This window comes from Xyrauchen texanus, chromosome 2 (assembly GCF_025860055.1).
Source record: "Xyrauchen texanus isolate HMW12.3.18 chromosome 2, RBS_HiC_50CHRs, whole genome shotgun sequence".
Lineage (NCBI taxonomy): Eukaryota > Metazoa > Chordata > Actinopteri > Cypriniformes > Catostomidae > Xyrauchen > Xyrauchen texanus.
The window spans coordinates 46241848-46263938 of record NC_068277.1 but is presented as its reverse complement, the minus strand read 5'-3'; the positions used below and the strand labels follow the sequence as shown (position 1 = coordinate 46263938).

Here is a 22091-nt window from a genome sequence, read left to right as displayed (position 1 = left end):
TATTCGCATTTGCCTTGGAAACATTTGATTAATAAGAAGCAATAGGTTTAAGAAGAGCATATAGCACATACAATGTAAAAGAGAATAAAAGAGAGTCTTATAGTTGACCACTAGAGAGTAACACAAAAAATACAGTGGCAAACCAAATTGATACCAAATTGAATTCCCTGCTCTCCAATTAAAGGGCCAATATGTTTAATTCTGTTATGTCTTATCAGATTCTGCACCAGTCTGATGTCTTCAGTCCCTAATGGCACTCAGTTTCATCATATACTGAGCCTCTTTCTCTCTCTTTCTCTTTTCTTCCTCTACAACTGTTTTCATAGTTTTAATGCTATTCTTATTTGTTCTTTGTCTCTGGCAATTTATTTTCTCCAGATTCTTCAGACAGTCTGACAACCTGTAAATTAATTTATTCACTAACAGCATTTTGTCTCCTTCTCTCCTTTTTTTCTTCACTTTCTCAGATCTACCAGGGTCTGTTAACTGTCTTCTACAACCTCGGTGATGGGGACTTCAACTTGACAGTCCCCTCTTATCGCATAGACAATGGAGAGTGGCATGATGTGTACTTAGATCGTCACGACAACGAGTTTACCCTACGCCTGGATGGTGGGGGCGGAAGACGAGAGGTCACAGGCTCGCCGGGTCGCAGTAGGGAGATTGTTATTGATTCCGCTGTTGTGATGCTGGGCAACTCATTCCCCTCAGGACACAACAAGAGCTTCCAAGGTGAATTACACAACACATTGAAAGTTCCTGTTCCTAAATTTCAACTGGTGGAGTATGGCAATAGCAATGTCAGTCATGGGTTCAATTGACAGGGAAAGTTTTACATTTACTCTATGCATTTAGCAGACACTTTTACAGTGTATTCAAAGTACCTATTTTAGCAGTCCATACATTCTCTGTTCTTAGCCCCATGCCCTACCTGTTGAGCTACAGGAACATACGGGACTGTACTTATATAATATGGATTGGTAAAAATATAGATTTCCTGATTAAGTGCGATCTTAATTTCAAACATACCGATTGATTCTTAAAATCGGAATAGCAATCTTCTTACTCTTTGCGCAAGTCAAATCGAGAGCTTTTGAATCAGAATCGGATAAAATGAAGTGCTAAAATAAAGGTTCGGGAGGAGCTAGTTCATCAAATTTAGTCAGTTATTACTCAAGTGTACATAAACAGCTGGTCCTACCTCACTTCATGACACTTCATCAGGCATCCCTCAACTTCCCATTCCCTACCTTTTTTTATCCATGTATTACAGTTTTTCACAATTACTAAGACATGTTTCTTGAAACCTTTATCCATTTTCTCATAACTTTAAACACAAAACCAAATCTTCTAATTACATTCATAAAACCCCTGAAAAGTATATTTGTCCAACTGCAAAAGCCCAAAGAACAAAGAAATCTCTAAATGAAAAGCACATTACAATACAATCAAAAATAGTGTGCAAATGGTGTCCAACTACCTGAACTTGTTTAAGGTTTTGCCAAAAGAGTGATTGATTTGACAAATTGGTTTAGGCCACTAAATATTTGGCTCAGAGTATGGGGTTTAGTGTTTTAGCAATTCAGAAAAACTGTAATAACTTAGTTAATTATGTACCGAGCCCTCTCTCTTGGACTGCAAGTCAAATCTGTTTAACTTCCTTATAAGATTATATGCATATGCAAACTCGTGAATGTATAAAATGTATGGTTTGTATGCATTATAATTTGCATTGGAATTTAAGGGATGTTGAATAGTTTGTGTTTTTCCCAGTTCTGTATCTACATGAAACTTGGCACAAACAACAAATTGGCTGATAACGGGGTTCCCACATGTCCTGGAAAACTTGGAATTTTGCAATGCAGTTTTCCAGTTATGGAAACAATATCAACGGTTGACTGTCATGAACGAAGCCCTGTCACATACGTTCGTGCATTGCTGCGAAAGTATTGAGTTGTAAACTTTAGAGAATGATGAGAGTCCGACAGCGGAATTTTTTTAAATGAATTTACACTAGAAGTGGTAGTGTGACGATTCACACTTTACACCTTGGGATGTGAATTAATTTTCAATAATTCAATGATCAGAGTCGCTTACTGTGGTTGCCACAGGATCAGCTTTATGATTTGCATGATTTGGAAAACATGGACGGAATCACTGAATCCAGTCATAAAATTGCATTAGCTATAAAACGCGGAATGTAAAATATTTAAGATGAAAATTTATGTTTGAATGCACAATTAATCAAATTCAAATTGCAATATGTCCTATTCTGATTATTAAATATATAATGTGCATGTGCTGCTCACTTCAAAATGAATGTGTGAAGCCGGCCACTCATACACTGAAAACACCTCATTATAATCATCACATATCTGTGTTTACTAGATGGCTGCACTCTTCAGCTTATACTGATTCAATTTGTATTTAGTTTTTTCTCAATCGCTTTGGCTCAATCCTCGAATGAGAATTATTTTCTTCAAAACAATAAGTTCAAATCATTTAGTTTCAAACAATTCATTTTTTGTTCACACCAGATTTAAATTTCGTATTAATTTAAGCACATTGCACATGTTTTGGCATATATCAAAATCTGTCAGACATACGTGTATATTCCATAAATAAACTCAGCAAAAAAAAGAAACGTCCTCTCACTTTCAACTGCTTTTATTTTCAGCAAACAGCAAACTGTGTAAATATTTGTATGAACATTAAAAGATTAAACAACTAAGACATAAACTGTGACAAAACAGAGACATGTGACAAAAGTAACAGTCAGTATCTGGTGTGGCCACCAGCTGCATTAAGTACTGCAGTGCATCTCCTCCTCATGGACTGCACCAGATTTGCCAGTTCTTCCTGTGAGACATTACCCCACTCTTCCACCAAGGCACTTGCAAGTTCCCAGACATTTCTGGGGGGAATGGCCCTAGCCCTCACCCTCCGATCCAACAGGTCCCAGACGAGCTCAATAGGATTGAGATCCGGGCTCTTCACTGGCCATGGCAGAACACTGACATTCCTGTCTTGCAGGAAACCATGCGCAGCACGAGCAGTGTGGCTGGTGGCATTGTCATGCTGGAGAGTCATGACAGGATGAGCCTGCAGGAAGGGGGTACCAAAAGATCTGAAGATGCACATGTGACCCATCTATTTATAGCCCTGCTACAGGTGCATCCAAAGATGTCACCGGCAGAGGCTATAAATTCCTGTCAGTTTTCATTGACGTGTTGCACACTTATTCACAGCTGGTCACACCTAATGTTGTTCCCAAAGCGCTAACTCAGCGCAGCATCATAAGTGTAGCTTTTTGAAAGGGAACAGTCACACTATACGTTTACCTTCGAAACAAAATATAGCCCCCTGATTGTTCAATCCCATTACTACCATTATCAGAGTTGACTTGCAGCCTGTTTGAGCTGGTAACAATAGCTTAATTGATTTCAATAAGTGCATGGAGAGCTGTGGACAATTCCAATTAACTTCAGCATGACATTTTGAGCGAACACAAATGCTGTGTCCCAGAAATCCAATCACTAAATTACAGGTGAAACTCGAAAAATTAGAATATCGTGCAAAAGTTCATTAATTTCAGTAATTCAACTTAAAAGGTGAAACTAATATATTATATAGACTCATTACAAGCAAAGTAAGATATTTCAAGCCTTTATTTGATATAATTTTGATGATTATGGCTTACAGCTTATGAAAACCCCAAATTCAGAATCTCAGAAAATTAGAATATTGTGAAAAGGTTCAGTATTGTAGGCTCAAAGTGTCACACTCTAATCAGCTAAACACCTGCAAAGGGTTCCTGAGCCTTTAAATGGTCTCTCAGTCTGGTTCAGTTGAATTCACAATCATGGGGAAGACTGCTGACCTGACAGTTGTGCAGAAAACCATCATTGACACCCTCCACAAGGAGGGAAAGCCTCAAAAGGTAATTGCAAAAGAAGTTGGATGTTCTCAAAAGTGCTGTATCAAAGCACATTAATAGAAAGTTAAGTGGAAGGGAAAAGTGTGGAAGAAAAAGGTGCACAAGCAGCAGGGATGACCGTAGCCTGGAGAAGATTGTCAGGAAAAGGCCATTCAAATGTGTGGGGGAGCTTCACAAGGAGTGGACTGAGGCTGGAGCTACTGCATCAAGAGCCACCACACACAAACGGGTCCTGGACATGGGCTTCAAATGTCAATCATCTTACCTGGGCTAAAGAAAAAAAGAACTGGTCTGTTGCTCAGTGGTCCAAAGTCCTCTTTTCTGATGAGAGCAAATTTTGCATCTCATTTGAAAACCAAGGTCCCAGAGTCTGGAGGAAGAATGGAGAGGCACACAATCCAAGATGCTTAAAGTCCAGTGTGAAGTTTCCACAGTCTGTGTTGGTTTGGGGAGCCATGTCATCGGCTGGTGTTGGTCCACTGTGCTTTATTAAGTCCAGAGTCAACGCAGCCGTCTACCGGGACATTTTAGAGCACTTCATGCTTGCTTCAGCAGACAAGCTTTATGGAGATGCTGACTTCATTTTCCAGCAGGACTTGGCACCTGCCCACACTGCCAAAAGTACCAAAACCTGGTTCAATGACCATGGTATTAATGTGCTTGATTGGCCAGCAAACTCGCCTGACCTGAACCCCATAGAGAATCTATGGGGCATTGCTAAGAGAAAGATGAGAGACATGAGACCAAACAATGCAGAAGAGCTGAAGGCCGCTATTGAAGCATCTTGGTCTTCCATAACACCTCAGCAGTGCCACAGGCTGATAGCATCCATGCCACGCCGCATTGAGGCAGTAATTAATGCAAAAGGGGCCCAAACCAAGTACTGAGTACATATGCATGATTATACTTTTCAGAGGGCCGACATTTCTGTATTTAAAATCCTTTTTTTATTGATTTCATGTAATATTCTAATTTTCTGAGATTCTGAATTTGGGGTTTTCATAAGCTGTAAGCCATAATCATCAAAATTATATCAAATAAAGGCTTGAAATATCTTACTTTGCTTGTAATGAGTCTATATAATATATTAGTTTCACCTTTTAAGTTGAATTACTGAAATTAATGAACGTTTGCACGATATTCTAATTTTTCGAGTTTCACCTGTATATTGCAGCATTTTGAAGTAGACCAGCCTTTTACCACTAAATCCAATTTAACTTAACTCAGCAAAAGGACTTAGTGTGTACATCACTATGAAATTGTGCCAGACAGATTTGCACAGCTTTATCAATGGCTATATCTGTCATGATTGCACACTATTGTATTGGCAATAATGAAAAATGTAATAGGAATGATTAATTCATAATAGCCTAAAATGCTCCTTCTGTGTAGAGGGAAGTACAGTGCAATGACAATATAACATGAAAGAAAAGAGAAAAGAGGTGAGTGAAGATTAAATAGTCCCTGTTCACAGCATGCGTACCGGTGAACTAGGTGGCCTTGGGCGCATGCATCGGGTGTATATTAAATGGACTCTAAAAGCACTTTACTTAAAAGCTGTGGACATGGGTGGATGTGTGCATTATGTTAGGCTACCTTTGTCTATGTGTGTATGTTTGTGAGAGAGAGTGTAAGTGTACATCATGTACTGTATGTGTAAGAGGAGGATTCACAGTTTCTGCTATATTTATATTGTGGAAGGATGATTACTTTATGTGTGTTTCTCTCTTTCTCTCTCTCCCTCACAGGCTGTATGCGGGACCTGAGGCTCAATGGGTGGTATATTCCACTGGATGGTCAGACCAGAGAGGTGGTGTCTGTGGTCAGTTCTCAGGGTGTGTCTCTGGGCTGTTCCTCGGACTCCTGCAGGAAAAACCAATGCAGTCCCCCCTTTACATGTGTGGACCTGTGGAGGATCCATGAGTGCAGGTACACAAAAACACACACATATATGATACATGTGCATATGCACACATTTGTAATTTGAAACGATAAATAAAAAGCAAACACTTGAGGCTCCTGTATTCCCAAACCCCTGAATTGTATTAACTTCCTAAATTATTTTAAATTCACGTATTCTTCCAGTGATTTACTATCTGTGGTATTTGTCTCGGTTGATATGAACACAAGTGTACAGTGCTTAATACAGGTGAAAACATTTAAAGATTATATATAATATAATATAACAGCAAAATGTAAGTTATGTGCTTGGGAAAAACAACACTCTAGCGCATTAAACAGCACAATCATTCTGTCAGCACCTGATACAGCATCCCGCATTAAATTATGTCTATGTTTATGATCTTCTTTGAAGTGATTAATTAAAATTGTTCCTGTGCTTCAGGCAACTTGGGTGGAGCACTTTTTCTGTGTGCTTTTTTTTTCATAGAAATGCCTTTTTTCACAACGTAACGTGACATCACTGAATAAATGAAAAGGAAATTGACGATTTTTTCTTTTTTCCATTTAGTTGTTAAAGCCCTAGTATAGTATATAAAAGCTAAAATACAGTACTTATGCCAACACTGAAACTGAGAAAAAAGTGTAAAAAAAAAAAAAAAGTGTAAATGTCCAGCCAAATAGTCTCACTCTGTTTTATTCTGTAGACTAGACAACATTTCTCCAACATTTCAAATAAAAATATTGTCATCTGGTGAAATATCTGGTGTTTTCTGACATCGATTAATGCAAAGAAAACAAGTTCATATTAATTTATAAACAACACAATACTAATTTTTTTAACTTAGGAAGAGTTCAGAAATCAATATTTGATGGAATAACCCTGATTTTCAATCACAGCTTTCATGCGTCTTTGCACATTTTCCACCAGTCTTTCACATTGCTGCTGGGAGAATTTATGCAGCTTCTGGCTCAAAAATTAAAGCAGGAGTTCAACAGACACAGGAAATGCTGAATGTTTGGAGCTGTGTATATATATATATATATATATATATATAAGCAAACTCACACAAGCAAGAGTGCAATATATCCCTACATCAGCACTGCTATGATTCGGCCGCAGTCTTAGTGCCGTAGTTAATCACTTCACATCAACAACTGGCTCATATTACACACAAAAATCTTTTGCATCTACCTGCTGGCTAAAATATGTAATGTTACAATATTAAATGTAAAGAGACAGATATCTCTTAACACAACTGCACTGCTCTTACACTTTAGTTTAGAAATGCACAAACACAAGTTGAGTGATACACACAGTGAAGCGTCCGAGTGCTGATGGTGTGAGACCAATCAGATTTGAGGACCGGAACTAACTGTTGTATATGTATATATATATATTAGGGCTGTCAATTTAACACATTAATTCAGTGCAATTAATTTTATAAAAAACAACACGTTAAAAAAAATGTACACTATTTGCCTCAAGGTTTGATGTGTTGTGCATTCTGAGATGCTATTTTTCTCACTACAATTGTACAGAGTGGTTATCTGAGTTACTGTAGCCTTTCTGTCAGCTCGAACCAGTCTGGCCATTCTCCGTTGACTTCTCTCATCAACAAGGCAATTCCGTCCACAGAACTGCCGCTCACTGGATGTTTTTTGCTTTTGGCACCATTCTGAGTAAATTCTAGAGACTGTTGTGTGTGAAAATCCCAGAAGATCAGCAGTTACGGAAATACTCAAACCACCCTGTCTGGCAACATCAATCATGCCACTGTCGAAATCTAAATGTTTTACTCATTTTGATGGTTGATGTGAACATTAACTGAAGCTATGATTGGCTGATTAGATAACCGCTTTAATAAGTAGGTGTATGGGTGTTCACACTTATTTAATGATACTTATTTCTACTTATGCAATGTCAGAGTGTTCTGGGTGGTTGCTAGTGTATTGCTAGGGCATTTCTAAATGGCTGCTAGATGGTTGCTTGCTGGCCCAAATGAGACCATTCCCAAGTTGCTATAATTTTCTAATCCTTAGATATGTGTGTGGACCTATTCAATGGAAGTCTATGGAATTTCAATGGAAGTCTGTCGTCTGGCATCTTGATGATCCAGTCACAAATGGTCACTGGATTAGGGTTGTGCCGATGGACGATATCATCGTCCATCGTGATGGCTGACCAACATCACGATGTAGAGCCACCATCGTGATGCCACGTCCCCTTTTGCGAGTCTTGCTAGTGTGACTCACTAATCCTAGTCTCTTCTATAGTTAACCTAATAACTTTGCAGGGATTGCTCTGTAAATTAAATTGAGAATATAGCTAATGCATATATGCTATTTGAAATACTGTATTAAATGCCAGAGACGTGACGTGTTAGTCTGTGAAAATACCGTGTCAGGCAGGCTACACAAATATTGATCTTGACATTGTTAGCTTCTTGTCTTTTTTTTACATGTCTTACACTGTACATTTAGATTAAAATATTTTATGTTGTAGGGTACAAGAAAATAGCCTTTATTAATTAATTATTAGTAGTTGTAGTGTCTCAGAAAATCTTGCTCATTGTCACATAGTTCTTGTATACACTGAAGCGGCAGTTTAAGATAAACCCAGACCAGCGAACGTCAAATAACTTTTGTCTGGTTAATACTTTTAAAGAAAAATTTCCTTGGCCATAAATCCATAATGTCAAATCAAATGAAAGAAACAAGGTGAATATGAATAACACACATTTATTAAAAAATAGAAGAACAACAAATAAAGAACGAGAAAACGGAACAACACTCAGACCGAAACTCGGCATTAACATTTTACTTATAATTAGCAGCGCAAATAACTTCAGCACAGGCTACAAAATAAATTATGTTATTGAAATATTGTAAAGTGGTCATATGAACTACACAAATGAACGTTTATAAAATAATATGCAAAATCGAATAGCTCCGCAACGGATGGCGAAAAATGCGTAAAGAAGTCTAATATCTTTCACCATAGACCATGTTTACATTTCGATGTTTCTGGCCAGAAATACCAACATATTCACTTTATCTGGTTTTAATAAGCTGCGGATTGGAGTAACTACACTACCCGCTGTGCTGAAGACCCGCTCTGATGGAGTACTGGTAGCACATATGCACAGATATTTCCGTGCTAATCTTGCCATGAACGGAAACCTTTTGTCGTTCGTTTTCCACCAAGTCAACGGGACCTCTTCCCCATCAATGGCCATTTCCTGCAGGTACATGGTCATTTCTGCCTCGACCTTTTGCTCATCAGTGAGCGTGGCTGTGGCTGCTCTCTTCGCAAGAAGGCTGCCCAAAGACTACTTTTTTTTTAGGCGCAATATATTAAAAAGCCCGGATAAGTAGGCTACTAATTAGTTGGGCTAGTAAAATAACGAAATTATAGTTTTTCAGTAGAGAAACAATATCTATGTAAAGAGATATATTAAAATAAAAAGTGCTTAAAAGTGCACAACTCTTCTTAAGTGGAAGAAATATTTTTCCCCCTTACGTGCAACCTATTGGAAAGCGCGGATGAGTCTGTTGGGATAGTAAAATAACGAAATTATAGTTTTTAAGTGGAAAATAGTATTTATGTAAAGAGATATATTAAAATAAAAAGTGCACAACTCTTCTTAAGTGAAAGCTAAAAAAAAATACTTCACGTGTCGTTCAACCTACTGATAAAGCGCCGACGAGTCATTAGTTGGGTTAGTAAAATAACGAAATTATAATTTGTCATATAATTTTTGAAAATTATATGATATTATTAACCCCCCCACACACACACATCGCCGATATCATCGTCCATCGCGATGTTTTACTGTCAACATCGTCAACTGCCAATTTAGGGGACATCGTCCAACCCTACACTGGATATTAATTTAGTAGCAGTGACATGCATGTTAATAGCAATTGTAGAGAGCAATCGGTCTCGTCTGACCACTTGTGATAAGATCATCTGTAACTTATGTTAATAGCAGGTGTACACACTCTCACATTCTCCTGCAAACAAGGCTCAATACACTGCTGTGACGTCCTCTCTAATCCTTACTACGTAAGACACACACACACACACACACACACAAACACACATACACATATAAACACACACTCTAGGGGGCTGTACTTAGCTAAACCTTTGATACACCTTGGCCCTTAAGTTGTCTGTAAACATGCTTGAGTCAAAGACTGTTAGGCAAGCATGATATGTGTGGGCTACTCTTCACCCTGGACCCGTCTACTCTTGGTCTGCAATGCCCACAAGAGCTATTGTGTAGTTGTGTGTGTGTGTTTTTGGATGTTTTTCTACAGGTATTGTCTCTGACTTGCAGACAGGCTGCCCTATCCTCTCTCTTTATCAGATTGTTAAGCACACTCTGTGTAGGCTGCAGGTCAGATTGGGTTTCTATGCTGTGTGTGTATGTGTGTGTGTTATGTGTGTGTTTTCTGGTTTATAGAGGAAAAGTCAAGATTTTTAGCCATGTATTCGGTCTTCAAATGTTGCTTGCTCCGTCTGTTATTTGCTGATCTCTCGGGCAAAGTCCAATTCAGTATGTGTTGTGAAGCTTATTTAATTCACACAGGAGTTTAAATGTACCAGTTTTCTGTGAAAATATTTGCGTTTATGTAAACTGGGTCAGTGTGGGCAGTTTTTGTTATACCAAAAGTTTTAAAAGTGTTAAAAGTTCCCCTTCAGTATTCATCCATGCCTTTAATTCTAAACTGCTAGCAGCACCAAATAAAATAGCAAAAATGAATATTTCCAAACCAGTTTTCTACATGTACTCTGCCAGGTGTGTGTTTGCAGTCATTTTACAACGCCTTTGAACGTGGCTTATCCAATCAGAATTCAGGGTCAGAACTATCTGTTTTATAAATTACCATTTGATTAATGCTAAACATGATTTTGCCCAATAAAGCACTTTGTCATTGTTGTTAATATTACTCTTTGACTCTTTTTGTTTTTTGTCTCTCCAATCCCAGGTGTCCCACAGGACACATGGTCAAAGCAAACTCCACAGGCAAGTTCTGCATGTACACATTATGTGCCAGCCGCCCATGTCAAAGGGGCACTTGTGTGGCACAGTCTCCCTCCAAATTCACATGCCACTGTCCAGAGGGTTACCGTGGCCGGCACTGTGAAGTGACGCTGGCCATCTACCAAGATGACGTGGGACTCAGTTTCAGCTCCCTCTTCGCCATATGCATCTGTTTTATGGCCCTGCTAGGTAGCTATAACCAATATGATTTCTTACACCTCTAGTGATGCATGTCATACAATTTGTTCACCCAAAAATGAAATGTATGTCATAATTTACTCAGCATCATGTCATTCCAAACCACAAAATGGAGCTGTTATGCACACTGGCAAGCTCCAAAAATCCCAGTATCCACCAGTCTTCTGTAGCCTTCATGTGAGAAATTGACTGAAATTTATGTCACATAGAGAGCGAGTAAATTGGTTGTTTTTTTTTTTTTTTTTTTTTAATGACCTTTGTTTTTGTCTTGTCTAATGTAATACTGTGCTACATTTATTCAGCCTTATTTTGCGTAGCCTATTATTCATATAAGTGATAAAGGTAATAATATTTGGAATGTTTATAATAAATGTAACTTTACATCCTGCTAATTTATCCATAGCCTATAAATAATAGAAGTGATAATGGTAATTGTGGTGCTTTATAGATGTGTGACTCAGAATATTGATAAATGTGTTTTTGCACTAAAAATAATGTACATTTGCAAAACACTTTTTTTTAAGCTTACAGTCTTTATGAACAGTTTAACATATAGTGGAGAGTTATTTGCATTGTTTTATGTAATGTAATCTGTCTAATCTAACCTTCATGCAGATTTTTGTTCTAGTGCAAAGTAGTCTTTGAATAGTCATCGATTAATGTGTACAACCAAAGTTTCGGCTGCATAAATATTAATTTAGGTCTTCCTCTACCGCTGAACCACATGTATTCTCATATTGTGATTATGTGCCATGAATTTATTCATATGCCTTTTACAATTTTTATAGAGTAGCTCTCCATGCATAATGTTTTACACCTATTGTCTGACAGCACTAAAGGACATAGGTTACATAATCAATGATCATGACTGGTGAAACTCTTATTAACTCCCTCCGTTTCAGTGTCCTCATCTGCCTGCATAGCTGCGCTCGGTAAGGCCAAAGGGAACCAAACAATCATTTTCCTCCTCTCAGTTTCATTCCATTATAGATTTTACATGACCTCAGCTCCAGTTGCTTTTTAAAGTGTTAATTACTTGATTTGTAGGCACACATTGTGCTGTTTACCCAAACCAGGCTGGAAATTGAGATCAATGCATCAGGGTTTTGGGCAGAATTTCAATGGTGCCTGCCATCCTCAACTGAATTTAAGTAGCCCATAAGGTTTTTTTCCCCTCGTTTCTTTGCATCCGTTTTTTATTCTGCATTGTTTTTTTGTATTATACCCTGTTTGTTTGGAGCGATGCCAAAGAGAGGCAAGAGGAGAGTCAGAGGAATAAAAGGTTCAAGCTCTCTTGACACTCTACCATACGAAAGGCTTTGGCGCAGCGTTAAGAAGATTTTTTTTTACTTCCTGTAAGGCACTTAATAGGTTTAGCACACCATGGTAACACAACGCCTCCACCTAACAGCCAGCTCCCTCTCCATTCTGCAGAAAAGCAACCTCCTGCTGATGAACATATCTCTTCTAGAACAGCAGAGAGGAAAGTTTTAGCTATTAAACCCCATGAGTAGACAAGAGAGATGCAGTGAAATGACTCTGAACCAGGGATTAGATTGGATACTTTTAGGCTTTATTGTGGTTTATTTTGGTGTTGTGGTTTTTAAGAGGCCAAGTATGTGTTCTATATATACAATCCATATTTACATCCAAATACTGCAAATTTTGCCACACCTGTCAGTGGTAGGTTAATTGAGAAAATGTATCAGTCATAAATATTTTTAGCTACTATTTTGTATTTCTTTTTATTACAAAATATATGTGACCTGCTCCATCATTTTGAATCACATTGATCCAGAAATACGTTTTGAGTTTTATGCGCTAAAGTAAAAGGAAAGTATCTGCCAACATTTAAAGAAATATTCTGGGTTCAATACAAGTTAATCTCAATCAAAATCATTTATGTTATAACGATGATTACCACAAAAACAATTAAATCTCATCTCTCCTATTATTTTTCTTTAAAAAAAAAAAAAAAGAGAAGTGAATGGGGCCACTTTTTGGTGGGATTAAACTTTTAATTTTATTAAAGCACTTACATTAATTCCTTGTGTTAAAAATTTTGCATTATTTGAGCTGTAATGTTGTTTAAATTGTTGTATTTACAGTGGTTTTAGGGTGTGCGGTGATACGTTGCCATGGCAACAAACTCATAATATTGGATATAACTTCACGTAAAATATTAATACGTGATTTTATCACACTTCCTCTACTATATATATATAGTAGATTAATATGGCACTATCATTAAACCTCTGTAAACATAAATTTTCCCTTGCGCAGACATAGCAGATTGATCTCACGCTCCAAACATAAATTTGATCCCACATGCTGAAAAGGTGTCTCTCTCTCTCTCTCTCTCTCTCTGCTGATTTTAGTTTCAGTTTCAGCCGAACTCATCGTACAACACCTGTGGCTGCTAGGCTGCAATTGTATTTAGAGCTCTTTTTGTGCAGTGAATCAATTTTCATTTCATTGTTAGTGCCTCACTGTAAACCAAATTTTTCCTTTTTTTAAAGAACTGGAGGGATAAGTAGAAATATGTTTTTGTTGAATTAAACATTATCTCACAAATGCTGTCGATTGAGCTAAACTTGCATTTAATGTGGGATATTGATTTAATGATTATGTCTTAGGTTTTTGTGTAGAAAAATAAGAATCACAAAGGATTCTAAAGCAGAGACTTTCCATTTTTGTTCCCTTAGCAAATAGTTTTTTTTATAGAGCAGGTCACATTTATTTCTCTTTATGGCTATAGAATTATTTAGCTATGCGTCCTTGTATATTTAATCAAAACAACACAAGTAAACTCGTCACAGTCTGCCCATTTTAGACACCCTATATCCATTGTGATTTTGTTCCTCATACTTTTGTTTTGGTGATTTAATGTGAGGAAATCTACATACAGTATGTGTCATTAAATTAGTAATTCTAGATAAACTTCTGATGTTACACTGCAGAAAACATTTTTAGAATGCATGAGTCAAAAAGATATTTCTCATAAAATTCAGCTTAAACCATGTAAAGTGGCAGTTCCTAATAAAGGCACATACAGTTCCTAATAAGAACAAACCTGCGTGACACAATTTCGAACAAAATCTGTCCAAAAATGTGTATTTGCATTCATTTCATTGTTCATAACAGCTCACCTGGGCGAACTTTTAGGAAAGCTTCTTACCGGCTGCTTAACACCTTACTGCCATTGGTCCATGTCATCGGTAGGTGTGACCTGGAGCTCCACCTACTTTGAGATCGAAAGTTCAGTCAGTGAACATCAGTCAACATGAACCGAGGAATAAAAGCTACTCAAATACTCAAAATACTCATATGTGCCATCTGCAGCGAAAGTCATTCACACATCCGTCCAAAGTAAGATATTTGTCTGTATTCTGCCCATTAACACTCTTATATACACCCAACATTGCAGTTGTCATCATAAATTATGTTAACAGTATATTGGCCATATATAGCATGTTAGCACATTAGCGCCATGAATGTAGATAAGCATGACAATTTACATAATTTACTGAATATATATTCATTTAAATCATCGTAGAGTGGTTAAAACAGCTTCATTTACTGATATCTTGTGAATTCTACTAATAGAATAAGGCATTAATTAATTGATGACACATTTTAATGTCACATTAAGTAAGGTTTCTCATGTAGTCTTGGGCATCCTCATATATAAATGCTCATCTAAACGCCTCCCACAGCGGTGTAGCTGTTGTCTGCATGTTTGCAAACAGTTTGTCATTGCTCAGATGTTTTGATGTTCTTTTTGGCTCTGAGCAAAGAACCTAGAAGAACTTCTCTTTGAGTATACCGGAATCTTTAATTTTGCCCCTGCAGCATTAGAGTTGTGATAAAAGGAAACTGATTCAGAGATATGAAATCTTCTCTTCCATGGTGTCTTAGCCTATAATATCAGACCTCTGTGTACATGTCTGTTCAATACTGAGTGCTGGGTACTGAATCCATGATGACCTATAACAAAATACTGTCCTAAAAACCCACGGAAGAGAGGCATCATTTGACCTCTGTTACACCTGGAAAGTATCTTTATACTGCAATTCTGATATGGAGATTTGACATTCACACAGTGTTGAGTCTGACCTGTGGGAAAACCCACCCATCATAACATCAAATGATGGACTTGAACGATTATGGTTTGTAGTGCTCTTTGACAATCTCTCTTCCCTTAACTCTCATGGGATCCTTTTTATCTCTGTGTAAAAAGTTTATTTTAGTATAGAGACTTTCAGTAAAGTCTCTGGAACTCCATGTTTATAATTTTCCATGCATTTTGGTCATATGTCCTTGGAGATTTAAAAATAAAAAAATAAGCCTAGTACCATTTGTACTTTTTACACATACATTAGGATCTCAGGGTTTCTGTTTTATTTATTTATAATTTTTTTCCCTCAACTTAACCAAGACAATATTTCATTTTGGATTTCTAATTTCCATAATCTCCATTTTTTTCCCTTGTCTAATATTATTTAATGACACAATGTGTTTTAAAACTATGTGTCATAAAATGTGTTTGATTAAGGTTGAACTTGTCAAAGTGGAGTGTTCTAATTTGCATATATTGATGAGCATTTCTTTCTACACTGCCTGGCCAAAGAAAAAGCTGCATATTCTAATATTTTATTGGCCTGGCTTTAGCTTTGATGACGGCACATATTCGTCATAGCATTGTTTCGACAACGATAACCTGGTCATTCAGTACATTCAAGTACTCAAATGACTTTACTTTATTGCCGCATAAGGTTGCTAAGCCTAGACCCGAACAACTTAAGCAACCTCAGATCATAGCACTGAATCCAGAGGCTTGTACATTGCGCACTATGTTTGACAGGTGCATCACTTAGTGTATTTCCCTTCTCACCCTGATCACTTTAGAATAGGGTAAATCTGGACTCATCAGACCACATGACCGTTTTCCATTGCTCCACAGTTCAATCTTTATGCTCCCTATCAAATTGAAGTTGTTTTTTCTGATTAGCCTCACTATCAAGTGGCTTTTTAGTGACAACACAGCTGTTTAGTCCCAATCCTGTAAGTTATCGTCACATTGTGCATGTGGAAATGCTTTTACCTTCACTGTAAAACAAAGCCGTGAGTTCAACTATTGATTTTTTTTATGATATGACTTCATGCGTTTTAGTGATCTCCGATCATGATCATTCAAGATTTTTCTCTGGTTCATCACTATCCTGCCAGGTTTTAATAATGTGTTGGACAGTTCTTAACCCAATTCCAGTGATTTCAGCAATGTCCTTAGTTGTTAACTAAGTATTGGTTGTTAACCAATAATTTGCCCCCTCTGAAACTCAGTAACATCTTTTCTATCGGGAAGACACGCAGGCTTGAGTGAAGTTTAAGATGCCATTTATTTGATAAATGTAAAACAAAGTAATGTCTCTCTTTGGGGTAAGCCCCGTCCGGCGGTCCGAGGGAGTTGTGCCCGGAACCGTCATATCCTGCCGGAGATAGGAGGCAGGGGCGAGGAGCCTACCCCCGTGCGGGACAGGGCTCAACTGGTGGTGGTGGGGTGGCAGAGGTTGCCTGTGTTTTAGCGCACTGAAACAGCAATGAGATAGATTGTGAGCAGACTTATAAAGCAATGGCTTACATGCAATTGGCTAGGAATTACCCCGCTAATGAAGTGATGATGTACAGCTGCTAGTCTTCCCGCTAGAACTACGCTGCACTACGTTGCACTTCCATTTCTACGACCACGGGTTACGTCCTCCGACATGGTTGTTTAAGAAATGAGAAGCTACACACTGCATCAGTTAGGGTTAAAAGAATTGTTACCAGCTGAAATCTGGTCATTACATACAGTATAACATGCACATACAGTAACATAGATATAACATGATAGATCTGAAAACAACAGATTTTCAAATACAGAGAAAAGGTTTTTTATATTATTTTACTGTAAATGAGAATGTGCTTCTATTTTTTGTAAACACAGTTTGAACAAACGTCCTAATCCGAGTCATTTGTTAAATTAATTACCTAATGAATGTTTTAATGTGAAAAGTGAGAAAAGTGTCATGTCTGAAAATACTGAGTGTAATTTATTACCACAAATGACCTCACAGATAATTGATTGATTTGGATTGTGTTAAGCACAGAGTGACCCCACATTGTTTATTTATCTTATTTGAAATTCCAATATTCAAGCCTAACTACAAATATATTAGCTTACATATTGTAACTAATTTCTATTTGGAGTCATCTTGAGCTGAATCTTTAGCCTTTTGAATTCTGGATTCTAAGACATATAATGTTAGTCTGAATTGTATGGAACAAAACAAAAATAGTCTGAAGATCTTGCTCAGGGGCAAAGTCTGTGCTCTTTTTCAAGAGAGAGTGGAGGCCATGATGCACAAACATACATGCACACACAGAGACAGAGTGTTAGTGCATGTTAGTGCAAACATACTGCATTTTTATTATTTGATCTTGTGTTCAGGCCCAAGGACATTTTAGGCCAAGCAGATGTAACCTTATGAATGAGAAAGATTCAAGGAGGAAGAAAATGAAATTATAGGGTTTTATAGTATTTGAACCTTGAATATGATCTTTCTCTGGTGCATGTGTCTCTTTCTGTTTGTATAGATTAATTTAGCTGGGGATAGCAGCAAATGTCAAACGTGTCATATGCTCATCATGATTTGAAGCATTTAAAGGTGTAGTGCAGCTGCCTATAAATTAGTAATGTGATTACTTTTTTCATTGTAGAAATCATTAAAGTAATCTGATTAGAAATTTAGATATGTAATTAAGAATCCATAGTGGATTACATGATTATTATGGAGTTCACATTAACCCTTAATGCCAGACTACCTTTTGCTGCTGAGCGAAACAAACTCTGACGTCAAACAGACTCTGGCCTGCACCATAAGCTGCCTTGTGAAAGCACCCTAAAAAAGATTAATGAAGTAGGGGATAAAAAGATAGAAGACAGATAGACAAGGACAAGGGAACATGACAGGAACAGGTTGCCTGGATTTAGAGAAGGAGCAACAAATACAGAAAAAAAAAATAATAGGAATAATTTAACAGGTTGGTGGTGGCAAATACAGTTTCAAAAACATTTCAAATAAAGAAGTAGTCTTTTGAGTATTGGCCACACTTTAGCTTATTCTGAACAAATGCTACTCACTTAGACAGGAAGAAACCTGACTGACATGCATAGCGACCAAATACAGTTAATTAAATTTTGTCTGTACTGTTTAGGACGGAGGTTCACTAAAGTAATTGTGCAATCTATAATGAGCCTCATTTACATAGGGGCGTGTTTTCACGAAAATAATGAAGTAATGGCTTAATTTAAATACTCAAGACAGGGGATAAAGGGGTCTGATTGTGCCTGATTAAACTAGATTGCTGGTGGTTAGTGAATACGAATTAGTGACTAAATAATATGTTTTTGCATTGAATTACCACATGAAAAACTGTTTACTCAATTTGGGAGAGTTAGTTCCAGTTCACATGTACGTATATTATCAACCAGGTACCTTTAAATTTTGTTTCCCTGTGGACTGATGAAAACATGTGCATCCAGACTCCCGGAAGTTCCGTATTAATTCAGGTAATTACATTCAACTTGCGAGTGTGCTTTTCAGTTTATGTGCAGTATGCATGAGACGATCAGTGAACAGGATGTGGATTGTCTGTCTGAGGCTGAAACTAATATAGAGGGGACCATGTAAATAAACAGAGAGATGGACAGAGCAACATGTTGTCAATATATAAAAAGAAAGGAAGACATGAGAGACAGATAGAGAGAGGCTGCTCTCTTGTCAACAACTTTAGGTTTTAATTTTCTCCAGCACTGATTAACTAATTATTAGCAGACATTTATTTATTTGAAGGTATTCTGGGTTTTGCTATTCTCCTCCTCTGTTTTTCCATTTCTTGTATTTTCCAGAACAGTGGATGGTGTTGGAGAGCGGCATTGCTATGAAATTATAATTACGGGAACACTTTCTATGAAGCCGCTAATTATAATGCATTGTAAAGACATTATAAATTCATTATAATGTATTTGTAATGGATCATAATATGCCTTATAATATCTTATAACTTCTCATCAATAATTGTAACCACAATTATAATACATTATAATACTAACCTATTTGTAGTTATACCTCATAAGAGTTTGTGCTTTATTAGCAGACGTTTGGTTGACTTTCTATAGTGTAGATTTTATCATCTCCACATTAGGATTCCAGGTTGGTCTTGGGTGTCCTAAGATGGGTCTGAGAGGTCTGATTAGAGGTCATGTGATCGATGAAGCAGGCAGCAAGGAGACAGAAAGCTTGTCTGAAATCAGATGAAGAAGGATCTCACTCAATATAAACCACACAAGATGCATTTAAAACTCACTCTTAAATGGAGTAGTTACACCATTGTAGGGACAGAAATAGTGTCAGAGCGAGCACAGCTTTGCTTAGGTCATTTTTAATGCATGTTAATCAAGACGACCATTTTTAAATTGAAATGGCAATTGAATGAGTCACATTTGGCAATGAACAAGGGCAAAATTACATACATTTCAGCCCTTAGTCATGAAGTGCCTGAACAGGCTGACAGTTTAATAATGGGCTTAAAAAACTTCTAAGTGTGAAACATTTTTCAATCTGTGATTTATTTTATTTTTTTTCACTTATTTCTCATTTTATTACACACTTTCTGTATATCACACATATGCCACAGTTGTCTGAAGCCATTTCTTTCATCTGCAAGTGACATTTCAGTTGGAGAGACACACTCCGTATGGCATTTTGCACATCTTGTCATCCTCTTCTACAGAGCTTGACAAAACACACTAGGACTATGCTGCAACACATGCCATATGTCAGAACAGAACTTTCACAAATGGTCTTCCTTCAACAGGAAGTCTTTTCTGTTTCCACATGAGAAACAGTTACAGTTTCTGGATAGGAAACATTTGATAAAAAAAAATAAAAAAAACTCTCCATCCTCATACTTGGAATCTTTAACTCAGCTCACTACTCTGATTGGAGGACAAACTGAGCTAAAAATGTATTTTTGCTCCTAGCAGCTGCCTTTCTTTGGTGGCAATATAATGTGACAAAATGTTAAGGAGCAGACATTTGATGTGCAGTTACAGTTATGTTTGTCTCAGTCACCAGGAGTGAGATTGTGGGGTGTCTGTTTAAGATTTTCTGTCTGTTAATTGGTAGTCTTGTGTAGGCAAACCTTTGACTGCAGCAAAAGGTCTTGGGCTTATTCCAGCAAACTGGCCTCTTAGACAGGAAAAGAAGTCATCGGTCAACGTAAAGTGATTAGTAGCAGTTTGTTTTATTATTCCGTACCATTTCTATGCTAACTTGATTGTGGAAATATTTTTCTCAGTCATAGTTCTGAGCTATGAAATAAACCAACCATCACAGCATTAAAAACTTTGATTCAAAGCAAAAAAGACAGAGGAAATGAACTACAATCCCACGAAGCATTGTGAATGGTGTAATTTAATTAAAGCAATTGAAAAATATAAAACTATTTAGTTAAAATTGTTGATTATAAGTATAGGACCAATATATTAAAATTGTATAACAAAATATTCAGATATATACAAATATTTAAGTAGTTTGAGAGTATAGGGAGACGCTGCTGTGCACTTTTGCCACAGTTTGTTTGCAGATATTCTGGATTGGCGTATGTTTTCTCTTCAGGATCAATGTAGTTCACCAGGATTTCCACTATTATACATGATTTAAAAAATAATAATAATAATAATATTTTGAAATAATGCAGACTGATGGCTTTTTCAGATGCATATACCATCGATTAACAACCCCTGAGCTCCCAGTAGGTATGTCTTTAAAGGTTTATGAGTTTTAAGAATTAAATGTTTATTTCCAGAACCAGACTGTTGCGCACTATAACAGACTGGCATGGAAAAAAAAACTGTAATAATGGTGCGACAGTTTCTGTGAGCATTTACATAGAAAACAAATAGCGAAAAAGTAGTAGAGTCTTAAGTACAGTTAAGCAATTTTTCATTTAGGGGTGAAATTACTAAACAGGTCCACGTCACTTTAGCATGTTATTTCAAAACCTGTCTTATTCATTAACCACACACAATCTAATTTAAAGCAGGCACAATCATTGCTGAAATTGCATTGCGTCTATAGAATTTAAAATGAAGTCATTGTCATTCCTTTCTGTGCAAACACGCCTCCTTTCCGTGTAAATTTTCTGCATATCACGGCGCCGTTATGTGGTCCATTCTGTATTACGTGCCGGCTCATTTTAGCTTATCGCGGCCGACCCACTGCCCCGCTTGGTTCTCCCAATGGCCAGTCTGCCCCTGATTGGCCACAAAGTGTGTCAGCCCACCGGGAAAATACCCAATATGCCAGATTACCAGTCCAGCCCTAGTATAGATCATATCAGCAACAATTCATCAAATAATGATCTAATTATGTTGAAGAGTGTTATAACCTGGCAAATATAAAGATGTGTGGTGTAGTTAAGTGCACTTTCTGTATGTTAATGAGATGATTCAGATGTCTGGATTGCAGTAGTCAGTGATGCTATTCTGTCCTGCCGAAGTGTTTTAGATATTTGTGGTCTGCTGCATCCTTTGCTATATAGCACTCAGAGTCAGGCCGCAAGATCTTGTGGGCATTGTTTGCACTGTTGCCTGGTCTGCATAATTTCTTTAGTAAATTGGATGCTAAACCAGCACAAATGGCGCATGCAAATAACTGCCGCTTTTTACAGCCGCAATTCATTCTTACTGAATTCCCTCCACAATGTAATAACATGGTACATTATTTAGTGCATGAACTGTGGGCAGCTTGTTGGTGAGCTGTCTGAGGCTAAAACCAGTTAAGAGGAATTATACACAAATCCATTTGATGAATCCAAACAGCAGTTATCATGCTCTTACACAGCCTTTATTAAACCTTCTAGAGCACATATTATCCCTGTTGCTTTAATGAATTGGA

At 37.3% G+C, this 22091-nt stretch overlaps 1 protein-coding gene across 1 annotated transcript in view; it reads left to right on the top strand.

Annotated features, from left to right (window-relative positions):
• LOC127654782 (neural-cadherin-like) overlaps positions 1–22091 on the top strand; it is a 437028-nt gene that overhangs the window by 405742 nt on the left and 9195 nt on the right. The window contains exons 29-31 of the mRNA XM_052142196.1: positions 468–732; positions 5686–5866; positions 10835–11079. Of these exons, the coding sequence (XP_051998156.1) occupies positions 468–732; positions 5686–5866; positions 10835–11079 (691 nt within the window). The remainder of the gene's footprint in view (positions 1–467; positions 733–5685; positions 5867–10834; positions 11080–22091) is intronic.